Genomic DNA, 18,204 nt, shown 5'->3' with positions numbered 1-18,204 from the left:
AGGTCATATGAAAAAGATAGCAGGAAATACACTTTTCTGAGTAAACAGCAGATGTTAATGCCATTGCTGTACAGTTTCCTGAGATGGTGTTGTTTTACAATAAATTAGTTTTCTCTGAGATAATAATGGATTTCCCCTGATGACTTCCTTGGAACACTTCACACTTTATGCTGACTCTCTACTGAACTCAAGAGTATTTTTGTAAATAAAAATGTTTTGTGTAGTAGTTTTGTAATTTACAATTCCAGTTGAATTCAAATACTTATTTGGCATTTTGTTGTATGCAAATAAAGTTGGAGTAAAAGCCAACAGTTTGATTCTATCTTGCTACAGCAATGCAACACATTTTGCCATTGGATAATGCTGAATATGAGAAAGATCTTTCTTTAATACAAATTTAATCATGCAGTACATATTGCTTAACATTTTTCTGTGCCCCTTCCAACTCAGGTCTGTAAATGGGTTTCATGGAGCATGAACAGATTCTTTCTTGTTTGACATAATGTGTTCACTGAATGTGTTGTTAATTCCTTCACAAAGGAAAAAAAAATGTCAGCTGAAATTAGTTGTTTTATCACTTTCACCAAAATAATTAAAATTATACCTAACTGACACTTAAACAAATAATTGCATGAAAGGATCTTGAACTGGACTTGCCAAATCCACGCACCAACTAACCAACTGAAAACACACAGAGACACACACTTCTTTAATATAACTCCAGACTTTCAGCACAAAAGACAATCTTGTAACTCCCTCACCAAAGGGCACACATAGCATACCAGGGCAGTAACTGGCTGCTACATGTCTCCAACCTGCCCTGAATCTGCACTCAGGGTGTGCATAATATATTTCACTTTTAAAGTTAAGAGTATGTGCATTGTACAGTACATGTATTTATGTGTGTTAGTTGCAATTATTCTAACACTGCAGTTTTGCCATAAACTGTGTGTGTCAGGCTGCTATAGTTTCCAATTTAAGTAAATCAAGATGAATAAAATGAAATTCACCAAGGAATGGACAAAGGAAACCATGGCTTTGAATAATGCTACTGCATACTGTCACAATGCACTTGAATGTATTTGATGTGGCTCTTCCTTTTTTAAAGCATTCATGAATACACTATGCAAGCCTGTAAAAATTGAAAGTTTACATTTAATGTACCTTTGATGTCTCATCAGCGTCATCTTCATGGACTGAGCTAGAAGGAGACGGGGTTGCAGATTTGCTTCCTGGAGGTGATGGGGAACTATGAGGAACATTATTTCCACCCATATTCAATCCCAGCTGTGCACTGAGCTGTGACTGGTTGATAGTGGTGAGCTGACCATGCTGCAGCATAACAGACTGGACCCTGGGTCTCAAAGCTTCCATTTGTGGGTGAGTGTTGTATCGGGATGATTCTGTGTTTGTCATGTCCTGCATCTGTAATGAATAAAGACACAGGCTTTTAATCATTAAATCCCATAACAGCCTCCTTTCTACAAATCACCTCTGAATCGTACTTAAGCTGGGCACATTTGTACTAGTGTCACAGTTACAGTGATTGTTGTTGATGTCTATGAATTTTGGTTATACATCTTTAACTTTCAACAAAACAGCCATCCATTTTTAACCACTTCATCAACTTCAGGGTAGTGGAGGAGCCAGAGCCTAGCTTGGTAAGCAATGTGAGCAAAGCACGGTTCACCCTGCATGGGATGCCAATCCTTCACACACACAAAATCGCAGACACTAGGTTAATTTTCCCAGAAGCCAGTTAACCTACAGTACAAGTACGTGACTATGGAAGACAACTGGAGCACCTGGAGGAAACCCATGTGAACATGGGGAGAACATAAAAACTTCAGGCAGACAACAGCCCAGATCTGAAACTGAACCCAGGTCTCCAGTGCTGCAAGGCTGCACTCCTAACCACTGTGTCACCATGCTGAGCCACCACACCCCAAAAACTGCATTTTCTTTTAATTCAGCAAACAGGCCTATGTGGTTTGAGCACGCCCAAGCTGTCCAGAATAGCAGCTGTCAAAGCCTGTCTTTGACCTAAATCAAGCTAAATGCTTAAATATGCATGAGAAAGAAGTTTCAGGACATCCCATTGTTTGAAGATAACACTGCAGCACATCACAAATGCCATTACTGTATACCTTACTGTACATTTTAATTGACATATAATGTAACAATTTATGTTTACATGTTCTAAATTGTGAACATCAGCAGTGTTCACTATTACCACCACTTGCTGTATCTGCTGTGCCTGTAGCTAATAGTGTTCAATAGCAGCAGTAAACAGTGTTGATGCTTGAAAGACCATTCTCACTTTGTCAAAATCTTCTCAGCAAAAAACGATGCTCTATAAAGTTGGCTAATCTCTCTATGTACAACATATTGTACCAGAATAAATTCTGAAGAGGAAAAAAATAAAGTGTTGGACTATCACAGTAGAAACAGCTGAGCAGAGAGACATTTTACTTTTGATTTCAGTCTTAAAAGGTTAGGGAAACAGCTGCTGAAGCCATCTTGAAGCAATTGACCGGGACTGAAATTTACTCTAATCAGTTAAACTTACTATTGTTTCGTTGTTATGTGTTTGCCTTTAATTTACATTTATACTAATTGTAAATTATCAACTATGTACATGTGCCTGTGTTCTCCACTTAGTTTAGAGGCTAAGTGTGAGTTAGAAGTTGCAATCCCAGAGCAAATTAAAAAAAAAGCCTCCAGATTACTTTAATTGCTCAACATGTGCACACTAGGCACCATATGAGTTATTAAAAATCGTGGATAACTGTTTCTCCTCATGACTTTATTCTCTTTCAGTTTTTTGTGGTTTTCAGTAAATCTAGCATGACTGTGATCTAGGCCCACATTTTCTGAGGCAAACTCCTAGCCCCAATTATAATATGTAATTAATGCCTTTCAATGTCTTCTCTTGGGTTCTGATTTTTATCTAATAGCACTTTAGTCCAGCACTTTATTACATGTTATTGGTTTTACAAAAATGTTTCTTTTGAGTGTACAGGCAATAACTAGTTTAATATTAAAGAGTAAAGTGCTACAGTACATACAGTACTAGAAATACATATGGAAACAAAAAGAGTGTACACAAAGGTAATTACTTACATTACATTAGTTTAGTTTTTGTCAAATGAAATATTACCTCATATAGTATTATATAGACATGATAAAATACAACTGTTTGTCAAGAAATAAATAAGACAGTGTCACAGCAACTCATGGCATATACAGTACAAATACAGGCAATAATACCACTGTAGAGTTAGAAATACAGTATGAAGAGGCTAAGGCAGAAAATCTAAATTCTCTCAAGCTCTTCAGAGTAAATTTTATACCTGATACGTGATATTCCGGTACAGAGCACACGAATAACCTTCCTACAAGTTTGGGAGATAAAGTTACTTCAAGAACAGCAAGAGATACACTAGCGCAGAACGGTCTCTATGGGCACGTAGCTGCTCAGAAGCCATCACTGAGGGGAGGCAAGAGAAGAGAAAAGCTGAAGTGGGAAGATCCAGCTTGCAAAAACATAGCCTTTGCAGACGAGTCCAAGTTTGAGCGCTTTGGCAATAATCAACGGCAGTTTTTTCGAAGGCGGACTGGAGAGGGGTGTAATAATCAGTGCACGGTGAAGTGAAGCCAGCGAAGTATGGGGGTGGCACCATACAGTTCTGGGGTTGCATCTCAGCCAGCGCTGCCAACGATTTACATAAAAATGAGGGTACCCTCTCTGCTGACAGGTACAAGCAGAGTTTGATCTGCCGTGCCATTCTATCAGTAAAGCATCTTATTGGGCAAGTTTATTTTTCAACAGAACAACGACTCCATGTGTACGGCAAATGTGGTGAAAAATATCTGGAACGCAAAGTGGCGAATGGAAAACTAAGAAAGATGGCCTGGCCTTCGTCATTTAAGGAACCTCTGTGGCATTAAGGGCTACCATGATGCTGTAAATAGCAACCAAGCAATTAACACATTACTGTATGTGGATCACCATTTTACAGCCCATAACCGAAATGTGTGCGGTATAAAGTATATTCTGTGTGAATTACACATGCATTTAATAAGATTTTCTTTTTAAAATAATTTGCATTATAAATCTCTTCTTTTTCTTTGTTTCTGTAAATATTTCCAGTGTTGTATATTCGGAATGCCTAAGCCTTCTGGTTTCCAGAAAAAAAGAAGATATAGTAGGTACATGCAAATGAAAGGGAGAGATTAATGTCTGGTCTGTGGAAGCTGCATGATAGTTTTTCTAGTTATCCCATGCTAACATGCTGATAGAATTTCTTTGACTTTGTGATCGTCAATTTGGTTTATTAGAGTGCAACCCAAATTAATCATGTTCTATAGCTGTGACAATAGAGGGATTTATGAATTTAAACAAAATGTATGCTTGCACCTTTATCATACATCCCTGTGTCCTCTATGTGCTTTTAATTGAGGTCAATAGCTTGATTATACTAGGGTTAAATACTGCCTTTTACTCTTATACAAACATATAATATAAATATGTAACACAATAATCATATAACATTTAAGTGAAATTTAATATTTTAATAGAATAATTATATAACATTTAAGGCACGATCACACATTTATAATTTATCACATCATTTATACTTTTCTCCACTACTGTCATTTTGTGAAGACAGTAAATTAAAGCACATTTAGTAAATTGAAGATATTGATTAATAATTTAAAATCATATGGTGCACATTATCAGAACTTTCATTATCATACTGAAATATTAACGTGACACAAACTCATATCGTGACCTCTTCTGACCAGTAATATATGAAGACAATATTAACAGAATGATCTGCTAGTAAGTGAATCGTACTAGTGACTAACTGCCTGGGTATTAACTGAAGTCACATATGTTGTTTATGAATACTTTAATGATAGTTACTGTACTTCAGTGTTAACAACTGTATTTAGTATAAACTTATAAAGCAAATTCTGCACTTTATAAAATAGTGTCACTGAAAATATTTGTTAATTATTCATGTTTACTAACTCATCTCACGTGAAACAAAATTCAAAAAATATATCAAGGAATTAATATCTACTTTTTAATTACTGTAGCTGTTCTACAACATTTGCAAGTATATGCAATGTGTGTGTTCTCAGTTCCTATTTCAAGGTAATTTCCTGTGCAACATATTAATTTCTTCTGCAAAATTACCTAATAATAACTTGCCATTTTGAACATTTTTTGTTTCAGTATCTTCAGGTAGAGAGTTTGAATTCAGCTCTATAATAATGAAAACTTTTTTGCCTACTGCACATTAATCATATCTACTTGGATGCTAAGTTATAAAACATTAAATAACTCTACTTCTACATTTAATTCAGTTTAACAGAAACCATGATAACAAAGAGGTGACTGATGAAAGCATAACACTTCTAACCACAGGTTATGACAAAATGAGATACATTGCACCAGATTAAAATCACATCTAGTATTGAAAAGACGTTCAAATTCGTAAAAAGCTATCTGAAAATGAAATGTAAACAAACTCCCAAGCCCTTTGGCAATTTACTCCCAAAAACTGTGAAAACACTTCACAGGTTAGTTGCCCCCAAAAAGGAAATCATACTGTACAAAAGGTAATTGTCAACTGCTTCTTTATGAAGTTATCTTGAAGTCTTTATTCGCAAACAACATCAACCAACGAGCAGACAGATTACAACTTGAAAGGAGATACCTTACCCCCCCCCATAGTTTGTGTTCTGATGAAAGATGCCAATTACAAGATATATATCTCATCCAACAGATGTAGGATTTCCAAACTTTTAAGCATCCTCTCTCCTTTCCCTGCATTATTAAAAATGACAGAGATATCAGCACCCAAGCCTATCATTATCAAAGAGATTGCTAGCAGAAATCTGTAGTCGAACCACTTGTACAGCAGGCTGTTGTCAGTGCTCCTGGGCCTTGTCTCCTCTGATCCAGCTGTTTCACCACACAGCAGTTGGTAAACGGGGAACGGGAACGCCGGCAGCCTCCAGGCTCTGTTTGTTAATGTTACTTACCAGCTGCTGCTTATGGGGTGTTAGCAGCCAGAGCTGGAAGTGTGCCAGTATTCCTCAGGAACAAGAGAGCGAGGCATCTCTGAAGCCCTTCCATTTACCCCGGCCTGTCATCACTTGACACTGAACATTGCTGAGTGTGTTATCCCCAGGGCTTCTGGAAGAGAGAGCCTGCTGCAGCTTCTCTGTGACCGTGGCTCCCTGGCCCTTCACTTACAAACCCCTTGTCGGGTACCCTCTGACATGGACAAAGGAATACAACATTCGCTGCTTCCAAAACAAAACTTTGAAAAGACTTGTATTTGATGTTGCCTCAATAGGAGTAAAAACCAAAAGGATCATAAAAGATTTAGGAAAATACATTACTGATAACTACATAATTATATTTTAGTAACCCTCACAAGATAAATATTGTTTTCTACAGAACTATATCAAATTTTGTGAGGGTTTCTGAGCTGATGTGCAAGCTCTGAGAACTCCCATTCCCCTCATGTGATTTTCTTATATCCTGGACTTACTAAAGGTCATCACAATTATGGTGATATGAGGTTCATGACGTTTAATATTTGCTTAGTAGGTCCCATGTGTGAATGTGACCACAGATCAAAGATCAGAACAGTGAACATAAGTATGACATAATACACATTATACCTCTATGGCAGATACATAACTTTTAAGTAAGCTCCAGGAAAAAATACTAACACAGTAGTGCATTGCAAATAATTGACATTTCATATGCAGACCAAGGGCTGCAGTGGTTATGGTTTCCCAGTACATTGGGTAACCCACGCTCACTTCTCAGAAGAAAAAGGGATCCCCCCTTTCAACCTTCAGTTTTCAAATGGAATATTCCTACTCAGAAGTGGTAAAGGTGGGCTTCTTGCATGCAGACACGTCTTTAAACCAAATTTTAAATTCTGGGCCCTTTAACACAATGTAAGCTGCAGTGTCAGTTAATTGTCAAGTTTAATGGCTCTCTTTCAAAGTGAATTGCATTACAGTAACACAATGCAGGAAGTTCAGCTGAGAAAGCAATCAAAGATGTCACATCACCTGAAACCCTTCAACTGGATGAATTATGTGAAATATACCCCATACCTTTTATTGTACTCTACATAATAAATGACAGGTGCAGCCCTGAAAACTGTGCTACAATTGATCATCTGTGTGCTGTGGTTAAAGAAGTCAGACAATTCAACCAACAATCACCATCTTCTTTCTGCCATGAAGGCCAATGTTTTTAGCAAGGACAATTGCCTGATACAGCATTAACATTACCGAACTCATTTCTTGAAACATAGAGTGCTCAATGTGAAGGAACCCAGGGAGGAATGCTGAATCAATCATTGCAGATAGAAAATGGCTGAGAATCAATACTGTTTGGAATTTTCATTATTAAATTGGACCATTTCAGTGATTTTACCTGGCTGCTTCAGTGAAATAAGATTATTAAGATTTAAATGGAATAAAATGATAATTCCACGCTATTGACAAAACAAAATACTAAAATTATGTCTGTACTATGTATAAAAACAGAGGAAAGAAAGACTCTCACACTTTCATGACACTTATAAAGGCCATTAGTTTGCATCAGTACTCTTCAATAAAATTAATGTGCCAACATTTTAATGGAGCATTCCTGATATTTATCTTATAATAACAAATTGCACTTGAAATCCTGTTCTTTAGTTATCAGTATGAAATAAATCAATTTTAAATGTGTTTTCCAGATGCATCCTGAATTGCTTTAATTATTTTTTTTTTGTCTGTGGTTTTAGAAGGACCGCAAATCAAATGTTTTATATTGATTACCTCTGAATAATATAGAAGACCAATACAGTGTGTCTAGTTAAAAATGAATACATGCTGTGAAAATGTAATTGTGATGCTCAAAATGTTTAAGGGATAACACAAAATAATAAGCTCTTTAATTTAGGTCCTGTATTTTTTTACATACAAAGCTTAACACTCAACTTTGCTTTAAAGACCCAAGCTTTGGGTCACTAAATGCTACTTTATAACCATTATGTTTATAAATTAGATCTGAAAAGGATTAAGCTACTTTAATTAAAATAAATTTAGCCTAGCAGTTTTTACACTTTCCAGATCTTTTTCTCTCTTCCATTTGTAAAAGCTGAAATAACCCCCAAAAGAAATATATAGTAATAATACATTATTGTTAAGATCAATGTTACTTATTTTTAAGATTTACGTTTTGTAATCTGATTTACAACACATAATAGGAGGAGGTTTACATAACATTTAAAGTTCTAAATTTTACTGTAAGGTTGCTGAATAAATCAGTATGCAAGTATATGTTTTCTTAATGTTGTTAATCTTTGTCACTGGTACTTGAGAGTAAATAACCTTCTCTTAACCAAATGCATTGTAAACAGAGATCTGCTGAGTTCAGACGTGAAGGGTCAACCATCTCCAGTAGCTAAAAAATTCACTTAGCATCTAATACAGTCTCTACATTGGGTCTTCTGAATTATTTAAATCTTTATGGGGTGTGCTTTCAGCCATGAAATCAGAAAAGTGGCTGTTATTAAGTTCTGCAGTAAGTGCAAAATGTAATACGTCTTTTGGGTTTGAGCAAAAGTAATAGGTTTTTAATCCTAAAACTATGTGTTTTCAGTGATAATAAAGCATTTGATAAAAAAAAGACTTGTCTTGGCTTTTAAAGATTAAGAAAACATTATGAGCAGGGCTTGGTAAATATTCTGCACTTTATGTCTTTTTACGTGGAAAATTGTATAAAAGGAATAAAAACATGCAATGTTTCATTAACATTTGTATTGACACTGTTTATACCATTTTACTACCGTGATACTATCAGTTAATAATTTTAAAACAACAGTGTAATAAATGTACAGAAAATAGAAAAATCCACTGAAAACATCATGAATAATTCATGAAGAGATGCATAAAAAGAAGTTAGAATGTTTACAGGATGTAATGTTCCAATCTCCTTCCCCACAAAGGTGTGCTTTTGTATGTTTTCTAATAAAATAGTCCTGGAGGTGTCTTAAATGCCAGCACAGCATTCTGGCTGATAAGCGTGGGCATGTAAATTAATATATATGTGCACATATTTCCAGTAACATAATGTAATTATTATAAAACCAAAACTTATTTAAATATTGTGGGTTGCTGAAGAACAATGTTGTGGGCTTCTATGAAGACCTTTTTTTCCTCAACGGTGAAAGTTACACGTACCTTAAAGAAAACTGAACATTATTCTAAGAAATAAAGTGCCTTAATTATGACTAAAGTATTTGCTGATGCAAAAAAAAACCCAATTCCTCTGTGTAAAATCCTTCCATTTTGTTAACTACAAATAGATGCATTTTGGAGATACTTGCAGCCTTGGCTCTGGAGGAAAGAGGAACTGACTTTGAAAAACAATAAAATAATCTTTTTTTTAAAGTATGTGAAGTTGAAAGTAGTGACTTTTCAATGTGAAACCTCATTTAATTTGTTAACAGTTACAATGGCACAATATAGACAAAGTCAGACAATAACACGTGACTGGGAAAAGATACGTTTGGCTTTAACTCATTTGGTTTGAGAAATGTCAGGCTGGCCATAGGACAGGTAAGTTGGAATACCTCCCATTACACCAGGAGGTTACTGCATTGATGGCATAGGAGGGGTCTTAACATGATGAACACTGACAGATAGTGGGCTGCAGATTGGAATTTATACCCTGAAGTTGATGATTGGCAGGTATTAGGGTCTGTCTTCTCAAGGCTGGTCATGAATTTAATTAAATCTGCCTTTGATGCATTTCTATCTAATTTGTACTAATCAAACCAAAAAAAAAAATTATTATCAGAATAGTAAACTATAAAAAAGCACGGAACGTGTCAGTTTAGTAGGAGTGGTATATAATGTCTTTTTTGTAATTTCAATTTATTTTTAAGGTAATGTTAATTTGTACTGTTTATAAGATTTTAAGTCTCTCTGCGTGTGCAAAACAGAGCTATTTCGATGCAAACAAACTTCTGAGAGATTAGATAGTAAAGGCTTATTGCATTGTGTCATCAAAAGTCTTATCGCATTATCAAATATATTTTTCTCACCCTGAAGACCCTTATTTAACTGTTAGCCACCAATCATGAAAATACACATTTCCAGAGTAACACAGCAGTGCTTGTCACAAGCTTAACCCCACTTGGTTAACAAGAAAAATATGAAACTTTGATGAGCATTATAAATGACTAATAAATCCATTCTTTAGATGAACAAAAAACCTCGCCAATCTAAATGGTGTATGGTTTCATGTATAAAATTCTACATCACAATGGAAAACCCAATTTCTTTTTCCATAAATGTATCATCAGACACAATATAAAACACACTATAATGACCCATGTGTATCTCAATCACAATCTCAATCATCAATTTTGCAATACTTTAATAGACAAAGGCATCCTCAACCTTAATTATTATTTAGTATTAGTATTAAGTATTAGTTTTGCTTCTCAGATGTATGCACTGACCCCAGAAGCAATTTTTTAAAATTTACTTCCAAGTCTATCACCACTATTATTAACAAAAACAATATTTTATTTTGAAAGCAGAGTTGGAATAATCCTGATTATTGTAACTGGGAAACTCACTATGAGCTGTGTGTTTTGTGAAACAAGAGGTTCAATTCATGGAACAATTGCCTTGTCTCTCTTGGGCACTTCAACATGAAATATTATATTAATAAAAATAAACAATCATGTAACATTTGCATTTACATCACAGAGGTAACAAAGTATGTTCAGTGGTATTTATGGATGTTACTCCAATGCGGACAGTGAGAAATCTAAAAATAGAAATTCAGCAGGTATAGCAATGAGTTAATTTGGAATAAGTTAATTTGGTTGCAAGGATAAGAGCAAAGACACTACTGTATATCTGTAACATTTGTAAATGCCTTGCTTAAAGTGGAAAAGGCATATAAGCCATTCATGGTTGATGATCTACATTTTTTGCTGTATAATATAGAATAATGTCCTTCATTTTGCAGTGTGGATTCTGCTATTTGTCTTTGGCTATCATAAATCTTCTGAGCCATATGAACAAGAGCTGTAGCGTAAAGATTATATAAAGTCAATAACAAAAGCCCCAAGTTGAATGTACTGTATTGTTAGGTTTTAAATAACAAATAGAGGCTACTGTTGTAACATTGGTAGCCCGAATATAAGGGTCAGGCTCCACTGGGATTTATTTTCCCTAATTAAAGAAATGCATCTACTGCTTTGCGTGATGCTAATTGAGTATGGTAAGGTGATACCCAAAAAACAATGCCTTTGCACACCACAACTGCAGTAGATATACGGTGCAGAAACAAAACTAAAGGTTACTTAATGCTATTGTCATATAGCGCTACACCAAAAAAATGACCTGCTTCAGCAGTCTGAACTTGATGAAGACCTTCTGTCTGCCAAAGGTAATTAATTAATAAAAATCTAATGAACGGATCAGGATCATTTGTAACAATGTCAAACTGATGGGGATCTCTTAGGGATTTGACAAGGCTTTTTCAATGAGGAAGCTAATCTATTGCTGTTGGTGATCTTAATTACAGCGGTGATGAATCAGTGCTTTCCATAAAATGATTTATCATGTCAGGCAGCATGCCTCTAAGTGATATACAGCCATATCACTAGACTCTTTTTATTGTTATGAGTTTTAGAAAATTAAATATTTTAAGTACTTTGTACCATAGCCCTGAAAAATAGTAGCCACTAGTACAAGCAGTAGGATTTCTTTAAAAAATGAATACCACACAATAATATATATTTGTTATACTCAAATTCAGTAGTTCATTTAGATTCCAATGAATGCTATAGACGGACAAGATATGTATTAAAGTATTTGGCATTACTTGTCTATCTGAAGATAAGCCTGCAACATTCTCCCTCACTACTGCGAAGATTGAGGATGTGCTGTAGGTACCATGGGAATGATGTCACTGTTTGTAACAGGCTCTGTGCTACTGAACCCTGTTACAACAGCAGAAATGTTTAATAACTCCAGTAAGCAGAGTTTAAAGACAACCTGGTACCAGTAAACCTACTTAAACACCTATTGGATATGAACAAAGAGAACAGATATACTATGACTCAACAAAAAGGAAGAAGAAACAAGTAATGCTTTGGAGAAAATACCCTTTAAATAGGAGTCTTTTCACTTAAAGAAATACAATAAAAATGACAGGGAACACAAGTAAAACACAAACTAACTATAATAAACACTTTGGGAGCCCTGCCTTTTGTTCATTGAAATGACAAACAATAAAGAATAAATTGCTTGGATTAAGTTAATAACATCACCTTAGGTAACGGCACAAACTAAATTAATGTATTACTTATCATCTACAATATCATCTAATAATAGAAGGCAAGTTTTTTATTCTTTATTTTTAGTAGTACCTTTTAATATACAGTACTACTTTAATATACAGTGCTAACATGTACAAGTGCATCACAAAATCTGTTTTTTTGCAGTACAAACAAAGCAGCATAGGAATAGAGATTAACATAATTTTAAGTAAGGATTCAAATAATATTATAATCAAAGCACAAAAGTGATTGAAACAAAATTAATATTTATTTTAAAATCTTCCTTCTTTGTTTGAAAGGACCTTTTACAGTGTTGGCTGCTCATGTTACAGGGAACAAATTGATTCATGTGTTTAAAGTAACATAATCCATGAGTAATACTGACCAGTCACCACATAACCTAAGATTTTTATCTCAAAATGTCTGCACTTTATTTCAAATCGGTAAACTGCACAAATATGGGGTGCATTTTCTTTGCAAACAACACATTTAGCTTTTAGTTGTAATTTTAAAATAACAAATTAATAATTTAGACTAACTTTTGTTTCCATCTTTTCTTTTTTAATTTTGAAAGAAACAAAAAATGAACACACATACTATAACAAGAGCAAAACTAAAATTTTTATTTTTTTATTAAGATGTGCCTTACATACAGTTTCTGTTTGTACCAGACCTGTTGTACTATGTTTCTAAACTGAGTCTTGAGAACCCGGCCTTTCTGTTAAAAGCACCGACAAAGGTGACCACTCTGGGGTACTTTCTGTATGTTTGGGTACCATTTGCCTCGTAGGTTTCCATACCTCTATATCCTTATAATAACTCTTTTTGATTTTAAAACACATTTTACAATACATTTGTATAATCCTCTCCTTCAATTCAGTCCTTTTACATCTTAGTTTACATCTACACACTTCATGCTTGATTTGCTTAATGTTTTCTTTTTGAATTAGAAAGTCAGAAATCCTCACATGCATTTGGTGTCTTTTTATTTCTCTTTCAAAGAAGCTACAGAAGATGGTTCAATGCCTCCACTCAGAAGCAAAACCCTTTTCCTCTAATACTCATTTTAGTAAAACACATTAAAATCAAATATCTCCTGCAGCAAAACGATTCAAGCCCCTGGAACTGAAATAATTTTCTAATAAAAAATGCATGAGACAAATAAATGCACTTTATGTTCCACAAGAAAAGGCAGTTTCAACAGGCTAATGCTCAGAGAAAATTCATTTTATCAACCAGCCATTTCATTCTTTAGTGCTGCTACAGGCTCCCCCTTGTTGCTTGGCAACCATAATTCATAGTAGCTCTTAATGGATACTCTTCCAGCACTGAGAACATTAAGGTGAAAAGAATAAATGCCTAGGGTGAATCTTGAAATCTTTCATTATGCATGTAATTCTATTTTTTATTATTTATTTATCGTAATGCTATAATGTTGAAATGTTTTTGTGGCAACAATCTCGATTCTCATAATTGTGTTTGAAAAATATTTTCCAAACAATCACAAATATGGAATTTGCAAATACAATTTCAATTTATCAGGTTCAATCTGTGCTGCACACTGTAATTCAGCCTTGTATACAGACAATATGCAGAACAAAATAGCAGAGAAACAAACAATGCTATTTGTGCTAAAGAGCCAAACATTATTGCTCTGTGTTGTTAGGTTTCATGAAAGATAGATTGGGATTTCTTATTGTATACAGTGCACTGAAAACCCTACAGAAACCATGTGAACATACAGTTATTCTCTATCAGGAATTAAAAATATTTTAATTTATATTCTGAATATGGACGGGCGGAAGTTACTGAATCAGTAATGGAATATAAAGATGAATTATACTCATATTATTATTTGTAAAAACAATAAATAGCTGGGACATTATTACGAAATGTGCCATTAAAAACAAAAAGGGCCCTACATAAACTAAACAAGATTGAAAATCTTGTAGAAAAATAAGTAGCCCACCAGTCTTATGTTCATGTTACATTTAAAGACAAAAACAGCACTACATTAATAAGACAGTGGAAAACTGTAAGGAATTATGGGAAATATGCTAATTAAACTGCAATGAGAAAGAGAGATCGCCATATTTATCCTGTATACTGTAAGACAGTACTTAACACATTCTCCTTTAACATGTATTAAATTGTGGAGGGTTCTGGGCACATTGCTGTTGTATTTCCTGTATACATTTCCCTACTGTACTCTGTTGAAATTAGTGAGCTCTTGTGTAGCTAAATGCTCTGTACCTCTAACACTCCAGTTGGATCAGGTCAGGTGAGTACAACAGCCAATCCCAATACAGTACTTGGCTGTGTACTTTGGACCACTGTTGTGCTGCAATGTGACCAGGAGGTACAATTTTTGCCTGCTTTTACTTAGTGCTTAGGATGTTCAATCATCCTCTAAACAGGACTGGATCACACTACTACACAGATCAAGGTGGATGGAAAGGGAATGGGCCTTTTCTTATTATACAGTACATTCATTCTCTTGTCTCTTGTGAACTTTGGATTCATTAAGTGATGATGCTAAAAAACTTACACAAACTATTTCTATTATTATGTCCTTCCCTGTGTAACTTCAAGGGTCTGATTATAAAGAAATTTATACCACATTTCTTATTTTGCATCAATTATGCAGGAAAGTTCTTTTTTTTTCTTTGCCTAATACTGACTCATACATTTTAAATAGCATGTGTTTTTATTGGAAATCAAGTGAAATTTATTAAAAATAGCAAATTATCACTTTCCCATGTTAAGTTTCTGTTTGAGTAGAATTTTTTTTTGTTTTTCTTTCGGGGTCTCATAAATTACGCTGTGGCAAACAGATTAGTCATGTTGTATGATATAAAAACCAAAATTGTGCTCTTTCAAGTAAAACAAAACCCTGACTCTATAAGTTTCGTTTCTTCGGTATTAAAAATTCCATTACCCTCAGGAAACCTAAACCATTCAGATTTAAATTGTTCCATTACATAACATGTTCCTCTGCTGGTCAGTTGAAAGTTGAAAGACCAGATTAACATGGATATTCTTTAGGCCAGTATTATGTGTCAAAAGGGTTTTTTTTTAATTATTCTTTTTTATCTATTGTTAAAGAAAGTACTTGCTATTTTTGAAAACTAATTAACCCTAATGTTAAGTACAACTACTGCTTCATACTCCCAGCCAAAACACATAAATACATATCAATAACATATACTTTAACACCCAAATTATATAAAAAATTCAAATAACCAGCAAATATCAAATTGCATGCCAAATACTTACGAGGCAGGCAAAAAGTCTCTAGCAAAGAAAAGAAGCTATCAAGGAATGGATTGGTAATTTGAGTTGTTGAGGTTTTCTTGGTATATAGGAAAGTATAGATATTTTTTAATGTGATAAGCCTAACACTTTATGATGACATACAGTACCTGTGCCTTAATCAACTTTACAATGGCTACTTGTTCCTGTATATTTAATATATATTCTAATACTGATGCTGCAACAACAAATATGCAGTCATTCGACACACTTAAGTGGATCTGAAACTTGGAGTTTTATATATCAGCACACTTTCCAAGGGCTGCCCATTTCCTTCAACCTTTTGCACACTGGCGGCTTTGTGCGCAAGAAACAAATGTTTAAATATTCTGGTATCAATGGAAACAGTCATTCGAGTCATGGCACAGCGAGTGGTGTGAGAGACCAGACCAGACCTGAAAGGCATGTGGCACTGTGTGCATGGAGAAAAACCTCTTTTTCTAATTTTATCAAATGAAAAATGAAATCCACACCAAGATTAGAACTTGACCTCAAAAATATAATGTCCAGTTGCTACAGTGAAACTCTTATTCAATTCCCTCTGTCCATAAAAAGAGAAATACAAAGGAGTTACAGTACTAATATGTTACTCTGATAAAACTGATTGAATAAAAAAGAAAATTGTTAAGATGGAGTATCTTAAAGATGGAGTATAATATAGAAATAATATGTAGGCATTCATATAAGTGAATACAGTCTAAAAGAATGAGTTACTGGCACACAGAGATAAAAATAGAGATTCCCTTTAGTTATCTATCACTGTAAACTATTTTTATTATTGTGTATTTTTTAAGCAGATTCCCTATGATAAGTGAATTACATTATTGAAAATGTACATTAAATGCTAAGATAAAGATCAATCATGAAATAAAAATGAAAACAGAAAGACAGTGTAGATAAAGGTGCAGCAATGTAAATACTTTGCAGGTATGTATTGTACTGTAGCTCATGTTTACAGTGAATAACTGCAAGTTATATTACCAGATTTAAAAACATTAGTGCAAAACAGTGTAAGCCTTATTGAAGGATGCAGTTGAGAGCTGAGTGGTCACGTGTAAACTGTCAGGTGTAAACGGATGACTCTTGTGCAAATTCCAAAATCTGGTTAGGGAGTGCACTGTTTTGTGGGTAGCTTGCTCCACAGTTTAGGAATGGATGTCTGGAAAAGAGACAGTTAAGAAGGGTGGATAGAAAGTCTTTTGGAGCAAGAGTGGCAGCAAAGACAAGAGGGGAGGTAGGCTGACATGAAAGACTGAAAAGTTGTGGAAACCACAGTCGGTGAGGACTCAGGCTGTGAATCAGAGACGTGAGACTATAAAATACTAGTAGAGTTTCTCTGGACGGTAAAAGAAAAAGACCTTAAAACAGGTGGAAAGTAGATTCTTATCATTTCCATCAGTGCTAATTTACCACATACCTACTTGAAAGAAATGCTCTTGTCAGTGTTTACTTAAGTGTAACAATTCACACATAACTATTTACAGAACCTGATGCACACTGGGAAAACTGATTACAACTTTAAGTTCCCCACCAGTAAAGTCGCTCAAGATGCAATGATTTTAATAAAACCTGATTTGGTAAAAAAAAAATTAAAAACCTGTTTTTCGCCACTTTCTATGCATGATTTTTTCCCCACGCATGCAGAAATCTTTTAAAATTCCTCAGATCCCTTTCCTTCTGTTTTGCATGAAAACAATCTGAAATAACCAACTGATTCTGATAAAATGATGAGGAACAAGTGGTTTATCCCTTGACAACATCCAAAATCAGACATCTGAAATTAAAACAACGAGAGTATTTTTTCCTTCTTTAAAAGGGGATACCCCTCAAAACCTCAAAAGGCAAATGACACATTCATGAGTTTGCTGTCATTTTTTCTCTTTCATGATCTAACCATAACAAAACTCTAATCCATTGGTTATATATAACAACCAAAATAAGTGATGTATTCCAATTTGTATTATTCTTAAAGAAGGATGTGACAAAAAGAAGTTGGGGATGCCTGCAATTTGCATTAAATCTAGACTTGTTTTTCCTCAATGCTATTGGTTTGATAGAAAACACCACCTCAAAACTATCACTTTGCAATTCACTTCCCCCAGGTATGAACTGGAAATGTATTCTATCAAAAACATACAGCACACCTACATAGACAAGCTGTATTCACATGGGACAGTTTGTAGAATAATAGGCTGTAGGTACAACTAAGTTCTTCTGATGCTTTCATCTTATACTCTTAAAATATTGATGTGTCACTAGAAAACACAGTAAACCTTAGTTCCACCCCTACCATAATCCAAAATAGGATTATAAAAAACAGCAGACTCTTTTTCATTAAATTTTATAAAACTGAATATTGGTAGATATTCACATTAAAAAAAATTATAACAGGTACTTTTTAGTTATTTATGAATCTTTATAAAAAAAGATTAGGTATTCAACTTAAATTTCAAAATAACCTTCTGGATTTTTAACAGTACCCTTCACAATAACAACA

General features: G+C 34.4%; 1 protein-coding gene across 6 annotated transcripts in view; it reads right to left on the bottom strand.

The window, feature by feature from the left end:
• The window catches only part of tox (thymocyte selection-associated high mobility group box), a 115,768-nt gene that overhangs the window by 19,216 nt on the left and 78,348 nt on the right, over window positions 1–18,204 (bottom strand). For all 6 annotated transcript variants that reach the window (XM_088918798.1, XM_088918794.1, XM_088918793.1 and 3 more), the window contains one exon: window positions 1,165–1,425. In XM_088918798.1, coding sequence (XP_088774924.1) covers window positions 1,165–1,425 — 261 coding nt within the window. The remainder of the gene's footprint in view (window positions 1–1,164; window positions 1,426–18,204) is intronic.

Source organism: Atractosteus spatula, chromosome 6 (genome assembly GCF_055471065.1).
Source record: "Atractosteus spatula isolate fAtrSpa1 chromosome 6, fAtrSpa1.hap1, whole genome shotgun sequence".
NCBI lineage: Eukaryota > Metazoa > Chordata > Actinopteri > Semionotiformes > Lepisosteidae > Atractosteus > Atractosteus spatula.
The sequence above is the reverse complement of the archived record's forward strand: the minus strand, read 5'-3'. Positions and strand labels throughout refer to the sequence as shown.